A 22548-nucleotide genomic window follows, 5' to 3' on the forward strand; every position below is an offset into this window, starting at 1 on the left:
CCATAAAGTACCAAATCTCAACACTGAACAAGGTGATTTGAGGTTTGCCCACAGCCGACAGCCTGTCCATAAAAGATTCTGATCTTCTTATGGTCACCTTGCTTCTGGAAACATGAGTAGCTTATTTTCAGTATGTGTTGGTATATTTGCTAGCACAATGTTCATAAAGCAGTAAGTGTATCCATACTCCTCTGCATAATGTCCATCTTCCTCCGCCATCTTACAACTATTTATTCATCTCAAGACAATAGATTCCATTTAAAAGAGAAGGAAATCCTACAATGCAATAAAACTCAGATGTTTTGCCTGTAAAGTATAACATGTCCTATTATTCTAGAATAAAAGTCGTAGACATTCTCTACCTGAGTTGTCTGGCATCTTCATCCATCCTACCTCTTTGTGGTTCCACTTCCTGGTAATTAGTATCTAATCAGTAGGGTCAGATACTTGCGCCCCACACTGGTAAGCTCTTCCAATGCCAGGAGGTCACCTAAAAAAAGTTTATAGCAATGACAGCAAGAAACCGCAGCTGCATGAAAAGCAGTAGTGCAGAAGTTACTCAGCACCACCACTAAACAGTGGCTGGAACCTTCTACTTTTGGCTCCATCTTCTTTATAGAAGGGGACCACCAGATCATTCATGGAGAACCTCTAGTCCCTAACTCAAAGTTCAAACACGGAGAAAACATACAAACTCTTTGCAGGTCCCCAAAGAGCAAGGCTGTAATGCTTACAAGTGAGTCACCGTGCTGCCCCCCCAAAAAAGAAAATTTAAGAAACAAAACCGTTAGGGATGAGCGGACCTGTTCAGGTTTGGATTCTCCAAGTATGGCTGAACCCCTCCGGGAAATATGCTTCTGTTTAGGTATGTTTGCAGGAAGGGGGGGGTTGCATTTCATGCCCACTTATCTCTACTCACCATAATTCTAACCAGAACATACATAGCCCCTATAAAAAGTAATTCAGGCCAAAATTGCATATCCTTCGAGACTACTGTTTTTAACCACTATAATAGCATCAAAACAGCTTCATAGGTTCACCAAGAGCTCCAAAAAGTTTGTTGACTCTTCTCTAGTCTTCACAAAGATGTGGTATTGAGTTCTTGACTACAAAACTGATGAATCAGATTAGCATCACATGATATGATATTCTTGTAGAAATGCTGTATATGATGGAAAAGTTTCCATTCTGGTGAAATATGATCCCAAAACATTGTGGGGCATATTTACTTACTCGGTCCATTCGCGATCCAGCGGCAGGTGATTTGTGTCTTCCGGCGATTCACTAAGGTAGTGCGCCCGATGTCCACCAGGTGTCGCTGCTGCGCTGAAGTCCGTCGGAGTTCACTGAAGTGCACCAAGCTAGCCTGGGTGCAGGTAAGTGCGTGTCAAGCGACACATTTTTTTTTTTTTTAAATACGGCAGTTTTTCCGAATCCGTCGGGTTTTCTGATGGCCATGCCCCCGATTTCCACCACGTGCATGCCGGGGGCCGATGCGCCACAATCCGATCGCATGCGGCAAAAACCCAGGGCAATTCGGGGAAAATCTGCGCAAAACGGTAATATTTGGGTAACCCGACGGAAAAACGCGATTCGGGCCCTTAGTAAATTACCAACTGTGATTCAGTAGGACCTCTGTGTTGGTCTTTTAGAGAGCGAAAGTAAAACCACAATGAAATTCAACAGTAACGCACCACTGATGAAACAGAAGAGAATAGAGACTTGGCTTAAAATCTTGAGTGCACCCAAAAGCCCACCTAATATAACAAAAATCATATAAAACTTCTTGCAAAGAGAATAGCTTCATAGCTCATTTACTTAGGCGCTTTTGTAAAAAAAATTGTTTGATTGGGGGTATTAAAGACAGAAAAGGGGTCTATGACTAAAAGTTGTGAGAGTTGTGTTGGGTTTTGGCTAATCACCTATATAAAATTGAACATTAAAGCTATCTTCAATGGAAAGCAGCCGTGGGACTTGGGACTGCAACTTATTATGGAAAGGTCCAAAATGTATGGATTTAACTGAGAGAAGATGAAGGTGAGGTAGAAAGATTCTACATAAATTTGCTTGTGTTTTTATGATGGAGTCAGTCCCGGAATCTGTTGGTTTTCATGTATCAATATGCCCTACTAAAAGAAAGATAAAACCCATTATTACGTAGGGTAATCAGAACTGTCTACTATAACCCTAAAGTCAGTTTTTACGCCTGATGTTCAATGGTGTCCTACTGGGCAATGTTGGTACAGTGTGGACTTCCCACTGTGATGGGACAACACATGAATGGACATGGTTCTTCTCACAATAGCCGGAGCCTGGTGCATCTTCTGTAAATACCTCCAAGAGTTTTCTTGATTTTTAGTCCCGTTTACAACTTGTTAAATCCCTTTTATACTTCTAGGTTTCATTCCAGTTCCTCAAATATTTGCCCAGAGACTATAAGGGATCATTCTGTGGAGAAAGAACAGTTCTGTTCTGAGGGGGATTGTGTGGGAAAGACATTGAAATAGACCATTGTGTTACGCCAAACGCTCACAACAGGAATGTGTACTGCACAGGGTCTTATATGCTGCCAGAAAATATATAGCGATGCACAATCATGTGAAATAACAGAACCTTATAAGTCCGGGAGATGTAGCCATGAGAGGATCGTAGGGGCCATAAAATGGTGACACATATATGAAATACGGTAGAGCATTTCTTTTTAATCATCTATGTAATTTTCAATCTTCTATATCTTGTATCTATCATCTACATATATATCTTGATTATCTATCTATCCATCATCTTTACATTTAGCAATCTATCATGTCCTCATATATTATTATATACTCTCTGCCTGGTTTTGTAGCCCAGGCTTTACAACGTACGTGTTACATAGTTTTTAGGACTCCTGTGGATCCACATCTAATGATTTCTTTACATTTTCTTCTGTACAGGATAATACGGCTGGAGTCCTTGTCGAGAACCATAGAAGATGTATCTACAACTGTTTACAGGTACTTTATACATAGGTGTCTATCAAGAGCAGATTAAGACGGCCATGGTTCCGGGGCTATATGAAAATTGCGGCCCATTACAAGTCTAATTATTTAAAGGGGTTTTCCCATGAAGAAAAGTTAGGCCCTATCCACGGGGTAGGGCCTAGCTTGCTGATCAGTGGGGGTCACGGTGCCCCCACAGATCGCAAAAACAAGCGGTCCATCATGCTCAGCAATTTCCGATTCATGGTCCAGAACGGTCATGGATAGGGCCTAACTTGCTGATCAGTGGGGCTCCCCCACAGATCTCAAAAACGAGGGGTCCGATGGGGTCCCAGGTACCTCTGTTAAACCCCTCATTGCTCCGTCAGACTAATGGAGCAGATGGCCGTGCATGACCGTTCTGCACCATTAATCTCTATGGAGCTGACGGAAATTGCTGAGCACGATAGACCCCTTGTTTTTGGGATCTGTGGGGGCACTGAGACCTCCACTGACCAGCAAGTTAGGCCCTATCCCTTGGATAGGGCCTAACTTTTCTTCATGGGAATACCCCTTTAATGGCATTTACTTCCTTGATTTGGTACTAAAATTAAGTTACTTGGGAAAGTAGGGGGGGTCCCCTTTGTCTTTTAAGGACCTTTGGATGATCTTCAAAGATCTATACATATGTGTTGAGAGCTGAAGGGATTCATGGTTGGAGGTCCTTCTCTTATCTCTACATGGCAGTATCAAACTTGTTGACTGCGTTCAGGTGGTCATGGGTCCTGGGCGGCCACCCAAACCGCCTATTTTATAATCCACTACTGATCAAGAGATGTTGTTCATTGAAACCCCCGAACACAACCCAACACTATAGATAGATATATAGATACTGATAAACAATATAATTTCCTCTGCTCTGTCTAGGATTGCTAATTCTCTCATGGACGGCCGCGTCGCTGGACATCAGTCAGAGTGAACCTGAGATTGTCCTCGGTCTACACAGCTCTTTTTCGATAAGTTGTTCAGCGGACACAATCATCTCCTGGAAACATGATGACAACTTTATCAATTCAGAGCTGGACTACAGTGACGACAAGTTCACGAATACACTGACCCTACAGAATGTGACAGGGCAGAATACGGGAATGTACACCTGTATGTACAATGAATCACATCAATATGACAGAATGGAGGTCAAATCCGTCTACATTTTTGTACCGGGTAAGAGTGACAACATATTCTTATACAGGAAGTCCCTGGGTTACGCACAAGATAAGGTCCATAGGTTTGTCCTTAAGTTGAATTTGTATGTAAGTCGAAACTGTATATTTTATAATTGTAATTCTAGATAAATTTTTTATTTTTGCCCCAGTGACAATTGGAGTTTCAAAATTTTTTGCTGTAATGACCAAGGATCATCAATAAAGCTTCATTACAGACACCTTACAGCTGATCATTGCAATCTGGGACTATAGTAAAACATCCAGAAAGCTTCACCAGAGGTTATAGTGGGCAGAGGGGTCCGTCTTTAACTATGGGTTGTCTGTAAGGAGGGTGTCCTTAAGTAGGGGACCGCCTGTACATACACTGTACTTATTTACTCTATACTGCATTTATGTTAAATGTGATACCAAAGCATAGTGAATCACTTGGACCTCTGTTTTGGATCCTTGCTATAGTATTAGTTTAGAGAAAGAAAGTTCTGTGTTAGGACAGAAAAAAAAATGTGATGTTAAATACATTTGTGCAATAACTTTATCGCTGCTCATTTGTTATGAGCAGTGGTCCCTAAACTACGGCCCGCGGGCCACATGCGGCCCACGGACCGTTTTCATCCGGCCCCCGCCGCATGAAGCGCTTGGAGCGCCAGCAGCTCCTGCTGAGGAGTGCAGTCGGGCAGGAGCCTCCGTCCGTCCGGACAGGAAGCTCCTGCCCGTCCCTTAATAGTGCTCGATGCGGCCAATGTGTCCGCTCGAGCACTATTATTACAGGTGGAGCGATGTGGCCGGAAGACAACCCCGGCGCACATCGCTCCTTGTACCTGGCTGCGCGGCCGCGTGATGACGTCACCCCTTCCTGACCGACAGCAGCCCGAAGAAAGAAGACGCGGGAGCCGCTGCCAGAGGTGAGTATGGTTTTCATTTTTTTTAACCAGCAGCAGGGTACTATATGAAATGATTAATGATGGAGGGGCAGTATGGACAATAAATGATGGAGGGGCAGTATGGACAATAATAAATGATGGAGGGGCAGTATGGACAATAAATGATGGAGGGGCAGTATGGACAATAAATGATGGAGGGGCAGTATAGACAATAATTAATGATGGAGGGGCAGTATGGACAATAATTAATGATGGAGGGGCAGTATGGACAATAATTAATGATGGAGGGGCAGTATGGGAAAAAAATTAATGATGGAGGTACAGCATAGGAAATAATTACTGGTGGGGGGGCAGTATGGGAAATAATTACTGGTGGGGGGGCAGTATGGGAAATAATTAATGGTGGAGGGGCAGCATAGGAAATAATTAATGATGGAGGGGCAGTATGGGAAATAATTAATGGTGGGGGGCAGCATAGGAAATAATTAATGATGGAGGGGCAGCATAAGAAATAATTAATGAGGGTAGCAGCATAGGAAATAATTAACGAGGGCAGCAGCATAGGAAATAATTAATGGGGGGAGCAGCATAGAAAATAATTCATGGAGAGGGGTCCCCGTATATTTAAGAATTAATTGACTCAATTAATTAATTCATTGGGCCAATATATAAAATAGTTCACAAGTGGGTGCAGTATATTAAATAATTAATTGAGGGGGTGCCCATTGTATTATGGATGCGGTCACATGTACCGCTATTTATTTTTAAACTTTAGTCCGGCCCTCCAACAGTCTGAGAGGGACCGTGAACGGCCCCCTATGTAAAAAGTTTGGGGACCCCTGGTTATGAGTGTATGGTGGCTCAATGGGTCAAAATGCTTGATTCTTTAACATCATTGTTATATTGTGAAAATTTTATAAAAAAATTTCCCAAAAAAACCTTTTTTCTAGAAAATACACAAGAGTTTAAGGAATGGTACCTTTATTTTCTAACCAGAAAAATATATACTCGGGTATAAGCCTAGTTTTTCAGCACAAAAAAAATGTGCTGAAACCCCAAACTAGGCTTATCCTCGAGTAAAAAAAATATAGGTTTTACCAGGTTTTTGTGGTAAAATTATGGGCCTCGGCTTATACTTGGGTCGGCTTATACGCAAGTATATACTGTATATATGTTGCCAGCTTTCAGGGCACACAGGCCCCTTTAACAGGCAATGTACAAATGAAGCACTGAGAGAAAAACATTCAAAAGATCTTTTCTTCTCTCAGTGGTGCATTTGTCACCTTGCCTGATGAAGGGGCCTGAAAGCTTGCATCAAACTAGCACAACAGAGAATCCTAGAATTCTCTGGTGGGCCCAGAATCTACCTCAATACTGCACCTATACAGAGGTACAGAGGAAGACAGCTAAATTAGCAGGTTACTAGGATCTGTTTCACAGTTCTTTAAAAAAATAATTTACCCGTATATACTCGAGTATAAGCCGACCCAAGTATAAGCCGAGGCCCCTAATTTTACCACAAAAACATGGGAAAACCTATTGACTCGAGTATAAGCCAAGGGTGGGAAATGCATTGGTCACAGCCTCCCCAGTGTATAGCCTGTCGGACCCTGCCCCATAGTATATAGCCAGCACCTGCCCCCCACTATATAGCCTGCCAGCCCATATCCCCCAGTATATAGCCAGCCCCCTGCCCCAGTATATAGCCAGCCCCCTGCCACAGTATATAGCCAGCCCCCTGCCCCAGTATATAGCCAGCAGCAGGGGAAGCCAGAAAGGGGAGTTTTGATGTATTTATTTTTACTCGAGTTTAAGCCGAGTTTGGGCTTTCAGCACATTTTTTTGCTTATACTCGAGTATATATGGTAATATGAAAGACTTTTGAACATGTGTATGAGAGACTGAGGGGACCCTTTACTTACTGCACTCCCCTAAAGATAAGCAGGATAAATGAGAGAGAAGATTTCTGAATAATGTCTGTGTTTTATTTTTATCTCACAGATCCTAATATGGTGTTTTTGCCAATTAAAGAAAATGATGAGTTCTTGTTTGTGATAGCAAGGAGTAAAACCACTATTCCCTGTCGGGTAACCAACCCCAATACAACCGTGACTCTTCACGAGAAGGCAAATGATATTGAAATTCCTTACCCCTATGACCACAAGAAGGGGTTCACCGGGCATTACGAAGATACTAATTATTATTGTAAAGCTTCCCTGGATGGGATTGAAGTTAATTCAGAACTTTTTTATATGTATACTGTACAAGGTAACCTATCCATATCTAGGATTCTGAAAATATTGTAACCTGCAGGATCTTACATGTATTCTCCTATTTACTACAACTATTTAGGAAATGTAAAACTATGCTAAACAGGGTTGAGAAAGTGGGAAAGAGTAGTGTTAGATCATACTTTTGTATAGGGCAGATGCAAGATATCTAAAATAACACTTGTAGGAAGGTTGTACACAGTGGCGTGAAAAGACTCCAATGGGTTGAATGCAAACTTTGGATTGGAGTACAGATGCTCGATTTCCCGATTGAGCCTATGTAGAAAAATATATCAATGTATAACAGCAGTTAATATACTAAACCCAAAATTATGTACCAGCTGTAAATATAACACAAATACATCTGCAATGAAAATTCTACAAACAGAAATATATACCAAAAAATAATATATTGAACACATAAATATATATCATAAATGAATATACTATACATATACTGTAAATATTTACCAGCGGTGATTCTACCGTACATATATATCTAGCAGTAATAATTGTACTGCACACAGAGTTGTTCTATTCTCTCTGTGCTAGTCTGGTCCATCTAGTCCATCTTGATCTTCCCTCCTGGTGGACTCCTCACCCATGGCAATTCTTTTCAATAATGCATGGAACAAAGACTTCTCACAGCCATGATGTATACCTGCAAAATGTGTTACCCAGGTGTCTTTAGTATCATACACATCTCCACACCGCACCCCTGAAAATATCACAGTCACTTACAGTATTATGTCCAATGTATAAGAACTATGTCCTAGACTGTGCTTCTAAACAATATACACTCCTCCCCACTGACCACACAAAAGAATACACTCAACTATTATAGTATATTTTTTTTGTTAATATATATTTTATCTTTTGTAGTTGACTATTATATTTCTTATTACCGTATATATTTTTATAGAGATTAGAGCCATTTCCCTATATAACAAATATTTGAATGATAACATGATGGAGTTCTACTGCTACCACTAGAGGGAGCTCTAAAGCTTTTTAAACACTTCTCTATCACGTCTTGGGACATCTGCTTTGCTAAATTTGATCATAGACAGATTTGTGTGCTATACTGAAAGGGTTGGCCAACACATGTAGCCCCTTCAATGTAGCCAAAGGAGCTTCATTTGATGGCAATGCCAGATGATCACATGCCACTGTCTTTAGGCAAATCAGGCCCATTGTACTTGCCAGCTGATTTTTCTACATAAAATGTCCCTACATGACACTATTCAGCACAGAACATAATATAATTACATGATTTTAGAGTTGGATTTGCCATTCTGATTGTTGCTTTTCAGTATATTTTATGCAATGTTTTCTCTTCAGCTTTATGGTTTCTTTTTACTTTTAGTGTCGCCAGACCTCAACATGACAGTCAAAGCCTCAAACAGTATAGTAAGAAAGGGAGAAAATATCACAGTTTTCTGCACAGTTTTTGATAATGAAATTTTAAACTTTACCTGGTACTACCCAGGTATCAAGGTAAGTACAATAACAAGACTTGTCTGTGAAGTGTCCTCATGGTAGATGATTGGTGCATCGGTCTGGTCCTAAGTTATGACACGCTGACTGTCATTTATTTAAAACTGGATAAGGGAGGAAGCTCTGGAAGTCATGGCCAAGCCCACTGTGAACCAACATGCTAATTTGCATATAAATAAATATTACTCAGCCTTCAGGATATTAATAGGCAGAATACAGCACTTGCCAGTGTTATGCTGCTACTTCCAAAGTGGATTATGGGAGTTGACCACTAATAAGATGCCAAACGGGGTCACACATATCATATTTACCCTGATAAAGTACCCTCTGTAGTCTGTATGAGCCAGGGTCATGTGACCAACCGGCAGCAGGACTTCCTGAGTTGTCCCATGTCGTGCTGGCTTCCGGCAGACAAAGGGAACCCAAAACGGTCATTACTGTATGCATGCCCCATCACTACTCCATGATCATGTCAGTGGTTGGAGTGATGTTCATGGATAGGGTGTGCATACAGTAATCTCTGTATGGTCCCCTTTATCTGCCACAAGTCAGCAGGACAAGGGACATCTACAGTCATTTTGCTGTTAGGTCACATGACCCATGGCTCCTGGGGATTACAGAGAAAGTATACCAGGGTAAGTATGATCTAGGTGACCCTGTTTGGGTCTAATACTTACACCGGTAAGTTTTCTTATCAGTGGCCAACCCCTTTAAGTCACAAGATAGATCAATCGTTATGTACAAATCTTTGAATAATTTTTTTTAAATATTTAAGTCTGTAATGATGACAATCAGGTATTTGGTTTACAAAGACAGGGATTCTTTACCGTAAGAGCAGTGACACTATGGGGCACATTTACTTACCCGGTCCATTCGCGATCCAGCGGCGCATTCTCCGACGAGGATTCGGGTCTTTCGGCGATTCACTAAGGCCGTGCACCCGATATCCACTAGGTGTCGCTGCTGCGCCGAGGTCCTCCGGAGTTCCCCATCCTCTTCCTGGTGCATGTAACGGTGGGTCAAGAGACACGTTTTTTTTTAAATAGCGCGATTTTTCTGAATCCTTCAAGTTTTCCGATGGCCACGCCCCCCTGATTTCCATTGCATGGAAACTGTCGCTGATGCGACAAAATGCAATCGCGTGCGTTTCGCCGCAAAACGGAAAAATTCAGAAGACCCGACGGAAAAACGCGATTCGGACCCCTAGTAAATGTGCCCCATTAGGATGTTGTGATGGCTGATAAAATATCCAAGTTCAGGAGGGGCTTGGATGCTGTCTTTGCAAATAATGATATTGGAAGTTATAAACACCAGAATTTTTGTGGAATGGGGCATTGATCCGGAATTCAGATCCAGAATGTAATATTTTGCTTTTCACATAAAGAAACATGCGTCTACTTCATGGGCGGTGGGGATCGGCTTGCTATAACAATGCATAGTTATGGAATTAACTTGATTGACTTGCATATAACCTTTTCATTAGAAAACATAATCCCACAAAAAAAAATTCCCAATCTATTTTATCCATTGAAGGCGTGAATTTTTTTTTTACAATTACAGACCGGTCGGCCATATTTTAATGGAAATAAAATGGAAATTAGTTCTGTGATTTCCCACCTGACCATAACAGAAGCCACAATGGAGGACTCGGGGAACTACACATGTATGGTGGAGGAGAAAATGCTAGGACGCTACGACACACAAAGTGTTTACGTTGAGGTCATAGGTATGAAACATTTTATTACATTTCATAGTTCTATACCAGACCAATGTAGAACCTTCCTAAACATGGTGGACATGTGAAGGTGGAACCATTATAAGTTTCCCTTAATTCATGTAGACCATTTAGTAATTGAACTTATAATTCCTTCTAAAAGTTTTTGGGGAACATTTGTGAAGACTTTCTAGCTATGGTTTGTGAACCTTGGTTAATGTTCTCTCTTCGATGAGGAGAACACCCATCTCCACCATCAACAGCCCAACGATGGCCCATGAAGTTGGTGGACTTCTACATCTGAAGGACAACTCTATTGAGGGAATACATGTGATTTTATTCTTTCCCGTCCTATGCTTGATTTCATTCCACGAAGTTGTATCTTTTCCATCTATATTTTCACATGTCCATAACAAATTGGGGGTCCTGGGTTTTTGAAGACCCTTCTCCTTGCTGTGTCCAATTGACCTGTGGTTTCACTCTTCGATAACTCAAACAGAAACCTGAAGCTCTTGGCATTGTTTCTCCTTTTAGAGAAAGGATTTGTGAACCTTATTGCTGATGATACAGAGCAAACAGCCACATTGCACCAAAGTATAATCCTTGAGGTATACATCGAGGCTTACCCCCCACCCACCATTCAGTGGCTACAAAATGGGGCCTTGCTTACGGGAGACACCAGCAGCCAAATAAATGTCCTAAACAGAAACATTTCAGAAAACAAGTGAGTAATGTTTAATGTTAACCATCTGAATTAGTGTCCCATTATTTCCCTCCTTAATGGAAGAGAATGAGAGAAAGTAACTTGACCGTATTCTGAAAATGAATCTGCTTAGCTGCTCTATAACATGCTGCCTGCAGATAGGACACTATGTACAATCTGCTCTGCTGCACCTGCTCTATAACATGCTGCCTGCAGATAGGGAACTGTCTACAATCTGCTCAGCTCCTCCTGCTCTATAACATGCTGCCTGCAGATAGGGAACTGTCTACAATCTTCTCAGCTCCTCCTGCTCTATAACATGCTGCCTGCAGATAGGGAACTGTCTACAATCTGCTCAGCTCCTCCTGCTCTATAACATGCTGCCTGCAGATAGAACTCTTTGTACAATCTTCTCAGCTCCTCCTGCTCTATAACATGGTGCCGGCAAAAGGCACTCTTTGTACAATCTTCTCAGCACCTCCTGCTCTATAATATGCTTCCTGCAGATAGGACTCTTTTACAATCTGCTCAGCTCCTCTTGCTCTATAACATGCTGCCTGTAAATATGACTACGTGTACAATCTGCCCCAGCTCCTTCTGCTCTATAACATGCTGCCTGTAAATAGGACTATTTGTACAATCTGCTCAGCTCCTTCTGCTCTATAACATGCTGCCTGCAAATAGGACACTATGTACAATGTGCTCGGCTCCTCCTGCTCTATAATATGCTACTTGCAGATAGGACACTGTGTACAATCTGCTCAGCTTCTCCTGCTCCATAACATGCTGCCTGCAGATAGGACTCTTTGTACAATCTGCTCAGCTCATCCTGCTCTATAACATGCTGCCTGCAGGTTAGACACATAATAATATGGAATATATTTCCAGGTATGTCAGTTATTTGCATATTGTGAGAGCGCAAGAAAAAGATGGTGGTAACTACACAATCCAGGTACACAATGAGGACGATGAAAAGATGATTAACTTTGACCTTCAGATAAACGGTGAGTTAGTGAGCCTTATGTCGTCGTTTTTTTCTTCACTACATTGCAAAAAAGATCCTTTTGTATTCTTATGATTTCAATTATTTTCTATAAAAAAAATTTTAGTTGTTGTCAAAATGCAGGCTACGCAATAGGGGAGAATCATTATACCTTTTCTGACAGTTTTCTGGAGGAGAAAGCATATGAATCTTCCCTTTTTGGGCTTCTCCGACCCACACTCTACTTTGGGCATGTCGGGGGTGGAGAACAGGCAGGGAAACACTCCACTACAATCTCTATCCCTCCACTCACCCAACTCACCAAACCAACCCAACCACCACTATAGTCTCCACCAAATCTGACCTGGTCTACAGTTGCGCCCATATCCACTAGAAGCCGCCTAGTGGATATGATCGCAGGACCCCAAGTGGAGAATTTTAAGACTGACGTTCAAAAGACCAGTGTTAATGAGTTCCCCCCAACAATTTTTGTCCTGTTGGTATCCGTAACACTATGAATGGAGGAGCAAGGAGCAAGCTTGACTGCCACACCATTTATACACCTCCTAGATATGGCTGGTCAGACCGAGCTAGAGAAAAACTGATTCTAATTATTGTTTTTTTATGTTTTTACTCCCATAACAAAAGGTTTTGTCCATTTTTAGTTCCAGTTGTTATACAGGAAATTATTGACACTCATCCAGCCAATGGTGGACAACTGGTGACGTGTGTGGGCAGAGGTATGCCGATGCCAAACATCACCTGGTTCTTCTGCAGTGAAATCAAGAAGTAAGTTGTTGTTTTTGCTGCTGCCTTGTAATGTAAGCTGTGCCGTGCCGCAGATCCTCCAGTGAGCACAGGCTGCAACCAGGGCCCTATATATAGACCCTACAAGTCTTAAATTTACTTTCTACATATGGTAATAGAATCTGCGGTTTCAGGACCTTTGGAGAACCTTCAAAAGTCCTGAAATGGCTCTTGTGTACATGTGTCCTTCAAGTTCTTCTGAATATAAAATTTGTTGGGTGGTTTGGTGGCCATGGGCCCTCTAGAAGGCTTGGGACCTGGGCTACCACCCAGACGCCCTACTTTCTGTAACCTAGCACTGTATCTGATAGATACAGCAGAAGACAACCTGTTTTAGAAACTGGTATTTCCTTGGGATGATGAAGGTTTGACCTCCTATTTTATTGGCGGACCTAAGCAACCCCAGCCGGACACTACAGGACATTATGGACAAAATTGAGCTCTATGTTTAGTAAACAGTTTCACAAAATGAAGTCAACTTATGCGTGAAAAATTCGTAACATCGGAAAAAGATCACATGAGCCCCCCCCTTTCTTTCATTTTTTAAAAATAAGCTGGGGAAAGCCTTCTCAGTAATATTTTTTTCCATGTCTTTAAACCATCAGGTGTAGCAGTAAGAGTTGGGACTTGTGGAAACCCCTGGATCACATAACATCACAAATGGATTTTGATATGAACACCACTTATACCCAACCAGAGTATGGAACTTACCAAGTAAAGAGTGTACTACACATCCGGAGTGTGGGGGACTCCCTTTCTGTGCGTTGTGCCGGGGAAAATGACCTTGGAGTTCAACACCACCAAGATGTAACACTCATGCCACACTGTGAGTAGTCTTTTCATAGAAAAAACACAATCGGGGCACATTTACTTACACTGTTCTGTCGCGATCCCCGCTGTGCGTTGTCCAACTATAATGCTTTCTGCCGCGATTCACAAAGATTGTGCGCCGGATATCCTGCATGTGTCGCTTCCCCGCTCAGGTCTGCCAGAGTTCACCTTCCTCTTCCCGATGTATGTAAGTGCAACACAATTTTTAAGTTAAATCCTGTGGTTTGTCCGAATCAGTTGGATCGTCCGACGGCCCTCCCCTCGATTTCTGTCACATGAAAACATGGAAAATCCGATCACGTGCGACACAATCCCCTTCTAAATGCCTGTCCCAGCACCGCAATCCTCGAAAACCTTGAAAAATGGAAATGCGATCTTCGGGACCCTTAGTAAATAAGCCCCATCAAGTTGACTAATGGGGTAGGCCCATCTTAAAGGGTTTGTCTGCTCTCTTTTACCTCATCAGCCAGATATACCATAAAATGGCCGCAGATGGAGGGTCATGTGACCTCTAAATGGTGATTGTGCATGGATAGTTGGAGATCACATGACCCTCCATCTGCGGCCATTTTATGGACAGAAATCTCTGGCTGATAAGGTAAAAGACAGGAGGCTTCACTTTACATATCAAGAAACCAGAGCAGAACTATTACTAGATGTGTATTGGTAAATTACCTCATATCCTGCCCACCTCCACACACACATTACAAAACACATGAGGTAAAGTGGACAACCCTTTTAATCGTAAATCTTTTGCTATTATTGGGTGACAGATCTAAATTTTGTATCATTTACAGTAGCATTGTATGCAAATCACATTATATATTACTATGGAATAAGTATGAATACCGTAAGTATAAAATTAATTTTAATAATTTTTCTGTAAATATTTCAGATTTAACTTTCAAATTGGTGCTAATCGCTGCTGTTCTGGCCCTGGTCGTGTTCTTTGTGATTTTCCTGATAATTCTCATTGTTCTCTGGCGAAAGGTATGTGTCCATGATAAACTTTTTAAAACAAAAATAAAATTAAGAAAGTATTGTTTTTAAAAATAATTTGTATGTTGATGTGTAAATGATAGAAATCATGATAAGTAAGTTACATCTCTATGTTCCTAAATCTTCAGAAACCCCGCTATGAAATTCGGTGGAAGGTGATTGAGTCCGTCAGCCCTGATGGACATGAGTACATCTACGTGGATCCTCTCCAACTACCATATGACTCAAGCTGGGAAATCTCCAGAGACAAACTAGTGCTAGGTAATGGCAGGAACTTACAGAACATGTTGGGTGAAATGGGTACATTCAAAGTGGGAATTTTAAAAAAGGGTTTTTGGAATATGGAAAAACCCCAGGCGACCGGATGGGGAAAAAAAAGATGGCATGCTCCAGATCCCAGTTCCCACGTTACTCTGGTACTTCCAGTTTTAAGGCCTGTATTAAACTGCTAATAACCCTACAGAGGAACTCAAAAATACCCAAAAGGCACTGAAGAAAAAGTTGTAGTGGATACCCCCGGTAGAACCTCCTCTCCTCTAGGTGTAGAGGATTCCCCCTGTCTATGGTGATGGGAGAACCTCCTCTTCTCTAGGTGTAGAGGATGCCCCCTATCTATTGTGATGGTAGAACCTCCTCTCCTCTATGTGTAGAGGATGCCCCCTGTTTATGGTGATGGTAGAGCCACCTCTCCTCTATGTGTAGAGGATGCCCCCTGTCTATGGTGATGGTAGAACCTCCTCTCCTCTAGGTGTAGAGGATGTCCCTGTCTATGGTGATGGTAGAACCACCTCTCCTCTAGGTGTAGGGGATGCCCCCTGTCTATGGTGATGGTAGAGCCCCCTCTCCTCTAGGTGTAGAGGATGCCCCTTGTCTATGGTGATGGTAGAACCTCCTCTCCTCTAGGTATAGAGGATGCCCCCTGTCTATGGTGATGGTAGAACCGCCTCTCCTCTAGGTGTAGAGGATTCCCCCTGTCTATGGTGATGGGAGAACCTCCTCTTCTCTAGGTATAGAGGATGCCCCCTGTCTATGGTGATGGGAGAACCTCCTCTCCTCTAGGTGTAGAGGATTCCCCCTGTCTATGGTGATGGGAGAACCTCCTCTTCTCTAGGTGTAGATGATGCCCCCTATCTATTGTGATGGTAGAACCTCCTCTCCTCTATGTGTAGAGGATGCCCCCTGTTTATGGCGATGGTAGAGCCACCTCTCCTCTATGTGTAGAGGATGCCCCCTGTCTATGGCGATGGTAGAGCCACCTCTCCTCTATGTGTAGAGGATGCCCCCTGTCTATGGTGATGGTAGAACCTCCTCTCCTCTAGGTGTAGAGGATGTCCCTGTCTATGGTGATGGTAGAACCACCTCTCCTCTAGGTGTAGAGGATGCCCCCTGTCTATGGTGATGGTAGAGCCCCCTCTCCTCTAGGTGTAGAGGATGCCCCTTGTCTATGGTGATGGTAGAACCTCCTCTCCTCTAGGTATAGAGGATGCCCCCTGTCTATGGTGATGGTAGAACCACCTCTCCTCTAGGTGTAGAGGATGTCCCCTGTCTATGGTCAATGTAGAACCGCCTCTCCTCTAGGTGTAGAGGATGCCCCCTGTCTATGGTGATGGTAGAATCTCCTCTCCTCTAGGTATAGAGGATGCCCCCTGTCTATGGTGATGGGAGAACCTCCTCTCCTCTAGGTGTAGAGGATTCCCCCTGTCTATGGTGATGGGAGAACCTCCTCTTCTCTAGGTGTAGATGATGCCCCCTATCTATTGTGATGGTAGAACCTCCTCTCCTCTATGTGTAGAGGATGCCCCCTGTTTATGGCGATGGTAGAGCCACCTCTCCTCTATGTGTAGAGGATGCCCCCTGTCTATGGCGATGGTAGAGCCACCTCTCCTCTATGTGTAGAGGATGCCCCCTGTCTATGGCGATGGTAGAGCCACCTCTCCTCTATGTGTAGAGGATGCCCCCTGTCTATGGCGATGGTAGAGCCACCTCTCCTCTATGTGTAGAGGATGCCCCCTGTCTATGGTGATGGTAGGACTGCCTCTCCTCTAGGAGTAGAGGATTCCCCCTGCCTATGGTGATGGGAGAACCTCCTCTTCTCTAGGTGTAGATGATGCCCCCTATCTATTGTGATGGTAGAACCTCCTCTCCTCTATGTGTAGAGGATGCCCCCTGTTTATGGCGATGGTAGAGCCACCTCTCCTCTATGTGTAGAGGATGCCCCCTGTCTATGGCGATGGTAGAGCCACCTCTCCTCTATGTGTAGAGGATGCCCCCTGTCTATGGTGATGGTAGAACCTCCTCTCCTCTAGGTGTAGAGGATGTCCCTGTCTATGGTGATGGTAGAACCACCTCTCCTCTAGGTGTAGAGGATGCCCCCTGTCTATGGTGATGGTAGAGCCCCCTCTCCTCTAGGTGTAGAGGATGCCCCTTGTCTATGGTGATGGTAGAACCTCCTCTCCTCTAGGTATAGAGGATGCCCCCTGTCTATGGTGATGGTAGAACCACCTCTCCTCTAGGTGTAGAGGATGTCCCCTGTCTATGGTCAATGTAGAACCGCCTCTCCTCTAGGTGTAGAGGATGCCCCCTGTCTATGGTGATGGTAGAATCTCCTCTCCTCTAGGTATAGAGGATGCCCCCTGTCTATGGTGATGGGAGAACCTCCTCTCCTCTAGGTGTAGAGGATTCCCCCTGTCTATGGTGATGGGAGAACCTCCTCTTCTCTAGGTGTAGATGATGCCCCCTATCTATTGTGATGGTAGAACCTCCTCTCCTCTATGTGTAGAGGATGCCCCCTGTTTATGGCGATGGTAGAGCCACCTCTCCTCTATGTGTAGAGGATGCCCCCTGTCTATGGCGATGGTAGAGCCACCTCTCCTCTATGTGTAGAGGATGCCCCCTGTCTATGGCGATGGTAGAGCCACCTCTCCTCTATGTGTAGAGGATGCCCCCTGTCTATGGCGATGGTAGAGCCACCTCTCCTCTATGTGTAGAGGATGCCCCCTGTCTATGGTGATGGTAGGACTGCCTCTCCTCTAGGAGTAGAGGATTCCCCCTGCCTATGGTGATGGTAGAACCTCCTCTCCTCTAGGTGTAGAGGATGCCCCCTGTCTATGGTGATGGTAGGACTGCCTCTCCTCTAGGTGTAGAGGATGCCACCTGTCCATTGTGATGGTAGAACCACCTCTCCCCTAGGTGTAGATGATGATGGTTTGTGGAAGATGCCCCCTGTCTATGGTGATGGTAGAACCATCTCTCCTCTAGGTGTAGAGGATGCCCCCTGTCTATGGTGATGGTAGAACCTCCTCTCCTCTAGGTGTAGAGGATGTCCCCTGTCTATGGTGATGGTAGAACCTCCTCTCCTCTAGGTGTAGAGGATGTCCCTGTCTATGGTGATGGTAGAACCACCTCTCCTCTAGGTGTAGAGGATGCCCCCTGTCTATGGTGATGGTAGAGCCCCCTCTCCTCTAGGTATAGAGGATGCCCCCTGTCTATGGTGATGGGAGAACCTCCTCTCCTCTAGGTGTAGAGGATTCCCCCTGTCTATGGTGATGGGAGAACCTCCTCTTCTCTAGGTGTAGAGGATGCCCCCTATCTATTGTGATGGTAGAACCTCCTCTCCTCTATGTGTAGAGGATGCCCCCTGTCTATGGTGATGGTAGAACCTCCTCTCCTCTAGGTGTAGAGGATGCCCCCTGTCTATGGCGATGGTAGAGCCACCTCTCCTCTATGTGTAGAGGATGCCCCCTGTCTATGGTGATGGTAGAACCTCCTCTCCTCTAGGTGTAGAGGATGCCCCCTGTCTATAGTGATGGTAGAATCTCCTCTCCTCTAGGTGTAGAGGATGCCCCCTGTCTATGGTGATGGTAGAACCTCCTCTCCTCTATGTGTAGAGGATGCCCCCTGTCTATGGCGATGGTAGAGCCACCTCTCCTCTATGTGTAGAGGATGCCCCCTGTCTATGGTGATGGTAGAGCCACCTCTCCTCTATGTGTAGAGGATGCCCCCTGTCTATGGCGATGGTAGAGCCACCTCTCCTCTATGTGTAGAGGATGCCCCCTGTCTATGGCGATGGTAGAGCCTCCTCTCCTCTATGTGTAGAGGATGCCCCCTGTCTATGGCGATGGTAGAGCCACCTCTCCTCTATGTGTAGAGGATGCCCCCTGTCTATGGTGATGGTAGGACTGCCTCTCCTCTAGGTGTAGAGGATGCCACCTGTCCATTGTGATGGTAGAACCACCTCTCCCCTAGGTGTAGAGGATGCCCCCTGTCTATGGTGATGGTAGTACTGCCTCTCCTCTAGGTGTAGAGGATGCCCCCTGTCTATGGTGATGGTAGAACCTCCTCTCTTCTAGGTGTAGTGGATGCCCCCTGTCTATGGTGATGGTAAAACCGCCTCACCTCTTGGCGTGGATGGTTCCCCCTGTCCATGGCGATGGTAGAATCCCCTTTCCTCTAGGTGTAGAGGATGCCCCCTTGTCCAGGTCACAGGCCTAGGTATAATAAGATACTAGTACTGCTCTATCAGGTATTTGTTATAATGAGTTCTCCCCTCAGCCGTTTTGTTTAAACTGAATCTATCATTGTATTCTACTCCCCCCATTCCCCTAATAATCTTGGTTGCTTTCAATGGGGTAAAACTATGTCATGAGAATCTATGCCTCTCTTGATACATCTCATTTGCCACATTTTTTTACTTTGCTTTAGCAGCAGCTGCCTGGAATTGCCCACTAAAATGAGGTTTACTGTGTATCAATAGCCTCAAGTTGTTTCTTTATTTGGTAGTGTAATACAACATTAGTGTTTTTGCATGGGTGATATAAAACATATGGAATAATCTCCTACCTATATACACAATAAATGTCAGGGTAGCCAGGCATATGCTTGGTATAGATGTAACTTAAAAATAGAATCTTCTCATATCCTCGCTGCTTCACTGCTATTTATAGCACTGAATGTATGTTATAATCAGTAATCCCCACTTAAAGGGATTGTAAACCTAGCAATGCCTGGAGTGCGGTATTTGTGATGCTCCCTATATGCTGGCCAGACGCTTCAACTGGGATGTGATCGGTATGCAATTATTTCGGCATGTGCATCAGTTTTCTATGAAAAAGGGACGGAAGATTGATAGAATAATGCCCCTTCTTGTGCCTCCCACTGTACAATGCCCCATTTCTATAGCCCTTGCAGTATAATGTCCTTTTTTGTCCAGCTCCCCCTTTCTATAGCTTCCTGATTTATGCCCCACTTAAAATGCCCAAAGTCGACAGATGCTATGACATCATCATGTTGCTCCTGCCTGCCTCTGCCACATACAGCTCCGGCAGGGGCTGTCAGCTCCATGCTCCACTGAAGTATTAAAGGGAACCTGTCATCAGAAATTGGCCTAATAAACCACTACCAGTATGATGCCAAGCAGCTGAACACCTTCCAGATTGTGTTTCTTTCATGCACTGGTGTGGTGGCATCAACCAGAGAATCAACTTTAAAGTGAGATGTAAATTGGTTGTATAAAGTCAAAGAGGTGGAGATTTTAACACTGAAGTCAAGCTCTCTCTTCCTCAGAAAGCCCCCATCACTGTAATTGGGGGTCCTGCATCCAGAGACATCACTAACCAGATCTCCTGAAGTCCCATGTCAGTCACAGAGGAGAAGGCGTTCAGAGCTTGACTTCAGTGTTAAACTCTTCTCCTCCTTGACTTGAATTTACATCTCACTTCAAAGTTGATTTTCTGGATGATGCCACCACACGGGGCCATGAAAGAAACAAAACCTCGAAGGTGTTACGCGGCTTGACAATATTCTGGTAAAAAATTAGACATTCCAATATACTTTCTGCATCAATTCCTCACGGTTTTATAGATCTCTGCTTGCTGTCATTCTATAGAAAGTTTCTATGTTTACTTCCAGTGGACAGAAATCTGACCATGGTCACACAGGTGCACGGCTCGTTATATCACAGAGAGTAATCAGAGCTGTGTGGTATAACGAGCCGTGCACCTGTGTGACCATGGTCAGATTTCTGTCCACTGGAAGGAAATATAAAAGCTTTTGCAACACCCTCGCCGATGCAATGGCGAGGTAGGGTTTGCGAATACGTCCCACCTGCATGTAATCACCTTACACTACATGGTCCTGATAGGACATAGCGGTATTGCAGTGGTGAATCCTGCCTGGCAAGGCAGGAGTTAAGTATTTTGTATAATGCCAGATGCTGTTATCCAATGATATGTGTTACATCCTGTGCTCTGTAAGCTGAGATGTGATTGGAGGAGCAGCCACCACCTGACCAAAGGGAGGTAATAAAACCTCTGGCCAGGAATGTTCTGGAGAACATTAGATGATTATTCTAGTGTGGAATCCTAGGAGAAAGGGAGAAGTCTCTCTCAGGAGAGAGAGGAGAGCACTCTCTCCCAGAAGGGAGAATAGCCCGGTCCTAGTCAGGCCCTCTGGGTCTGTAGGACACAAGCAGAGAGTAGTTAGCTGAGCAGCAGCTCAGAGTCTCTAGCATACCAGACCAGTGCAGGAAGAGCCTAGCCCCTGCCTGAAGTGGAAGATAAGACTAGAGGTAGTGTAGTGAGGAAAGGGGTATCATCCTACCTTCAAGGGTGATACCTGAAGAGATCCAGGACCGAGCTGAAGCATCCTCTAGGACACAGCTGCCTCCCAGCCTGCCCTATACATCCAGGCTGGTGAAATACATCCTGTGGCTCCCTCCAAATACCTCTCCAGTACTCCACCTGTTAAAGGCACGTTTTCTGCAGTTCCTGCCGGTTGCAATAAACGAACTGTAAGTTGTTTCCTTCACCTTCTGCCTCCGTCTGGTCCCTGCTACTACCCCTGCCTCCATCACCGGCACCCTGTCCATCACCCAGAGACTCACACTCGGGACATTAAGGGGTTGCCCCAGGGAGATCCGCTATAGCAGCCTCTCCCTCATCATTTCTTGCCAACACCACCCTGCTGGAGACCTGCCAGGCTGTAGGACAGCCCTCCGGTTCCCCCGTACCAAGCACCGTGACAATAGCGTGCTTAGGCCGCAACTGCCAGCCACTCCGGTACAGCGGGCCCCGGCTGTCTCCAGGCCTCACCTCAAGGGCTAGGCCCCGGTGGGGGATGTTGCAAGTGGCGTCACGAACAGCATTGATACTTCTGTGCCTTATTACGGCATTAAAGACTTTCCTTTACAGGAAAAGAGACCTTTACTACCGTGCTACCCTGAGTAGCCTATCTATCTGTAACGTTATGTTATAAGATGTGTACCCATTGGGCTGCTAAGCCAATGTGATTTTGCTAACCTGTTGCACACTGTCATATCTGCCAGTAGTCTGCATTAACCCTTTTATAGGCTTTTCAGGTTGTAGTGTGGCTGTGTCGGACCGTCTTTTTGTAAAAAACACTGACCGCTACCTGATCCCTCAAACTGAGGTTTGCACGTGGGGGTAGTCCGTAAACTGCGGGTCTTTAGGGGACCGGGGGTGTTACCCAGATAGCACCTGGATGCCACCCATACATGGGTAAGGATACCAGTCAGGAGGTACTTGTGTCGCATATGCTCATGCAATGCAGATAGACACTGTATATAATTGCCGCCAGGGAATAAGCGTTGATAAAACAAATATACAGGCCTTGGTGCAAGGAGTGGATTACAGGACATGACACCACACCTTTCCTACTGTAC

General features: G+C 44.4%; 1 protein-coding gene across 1 annotated transcript in view; it reads left to right on the forward strand.

Moving 5' to 3' along the window:
- The window catches only part of PDGFRB (platelet derived growth factor receptor beta), a 90609-nt gene that overhangs the window by 42996 nt on the left and 25065 nt on the right, over positions 1–22548 (forward strand). The window contains exons 2-12 of the mRNA XM_072145598.1: positions 2937–2996; positions 3888–4184; positions 7069–7335; positions 8704–8834; positions 10395–10560; positions 11083–11272; positions 12140–12255; positions 12899–13022; positions 13646–13866; positions 14767–14861; positions 14999–15131. Coding sequence (XP_072001699.1) covers positions 2975–2996; positions 3888–4184; positions 7069–7335; positions 8704–8834; positions 10395–10560; positions 11083–11272; positions 12140–12255; positions 12899–13022; positions 13646–13866; positions 14767–14861; positions 14999–15131 — 1762 coding nt within the window. The 5' untranslated portion in view covers positions 2937–2974. The remainder of the gene's footprint in view (positions 1–2936; positions 2997–3887; positions 4185–7068; positions 7336–8703; positions 8835–10394; positions 10561–11082; positions 11273–12139; positions 12256–12898; positions 13023–13645; positions 13867–14766; positions 14862–14998; positions 15132–22548) is intronic.

The sequence above is a fragment of the Engystomops pustulosus genome, chromosome 4 (assembly GCF_040894005.1).
Source record: "Engystomops pustulosus chromosome 4, aEngPut4.maternal, whole genome shotgun sequence".
In the NCBI taxonomy this organism is placed as follows: Eukaryota; Metazoa; Chordata; class Amphibia; order Anura; family Leptodactylidae; genus Engystomops; species Engystomops pustulosus.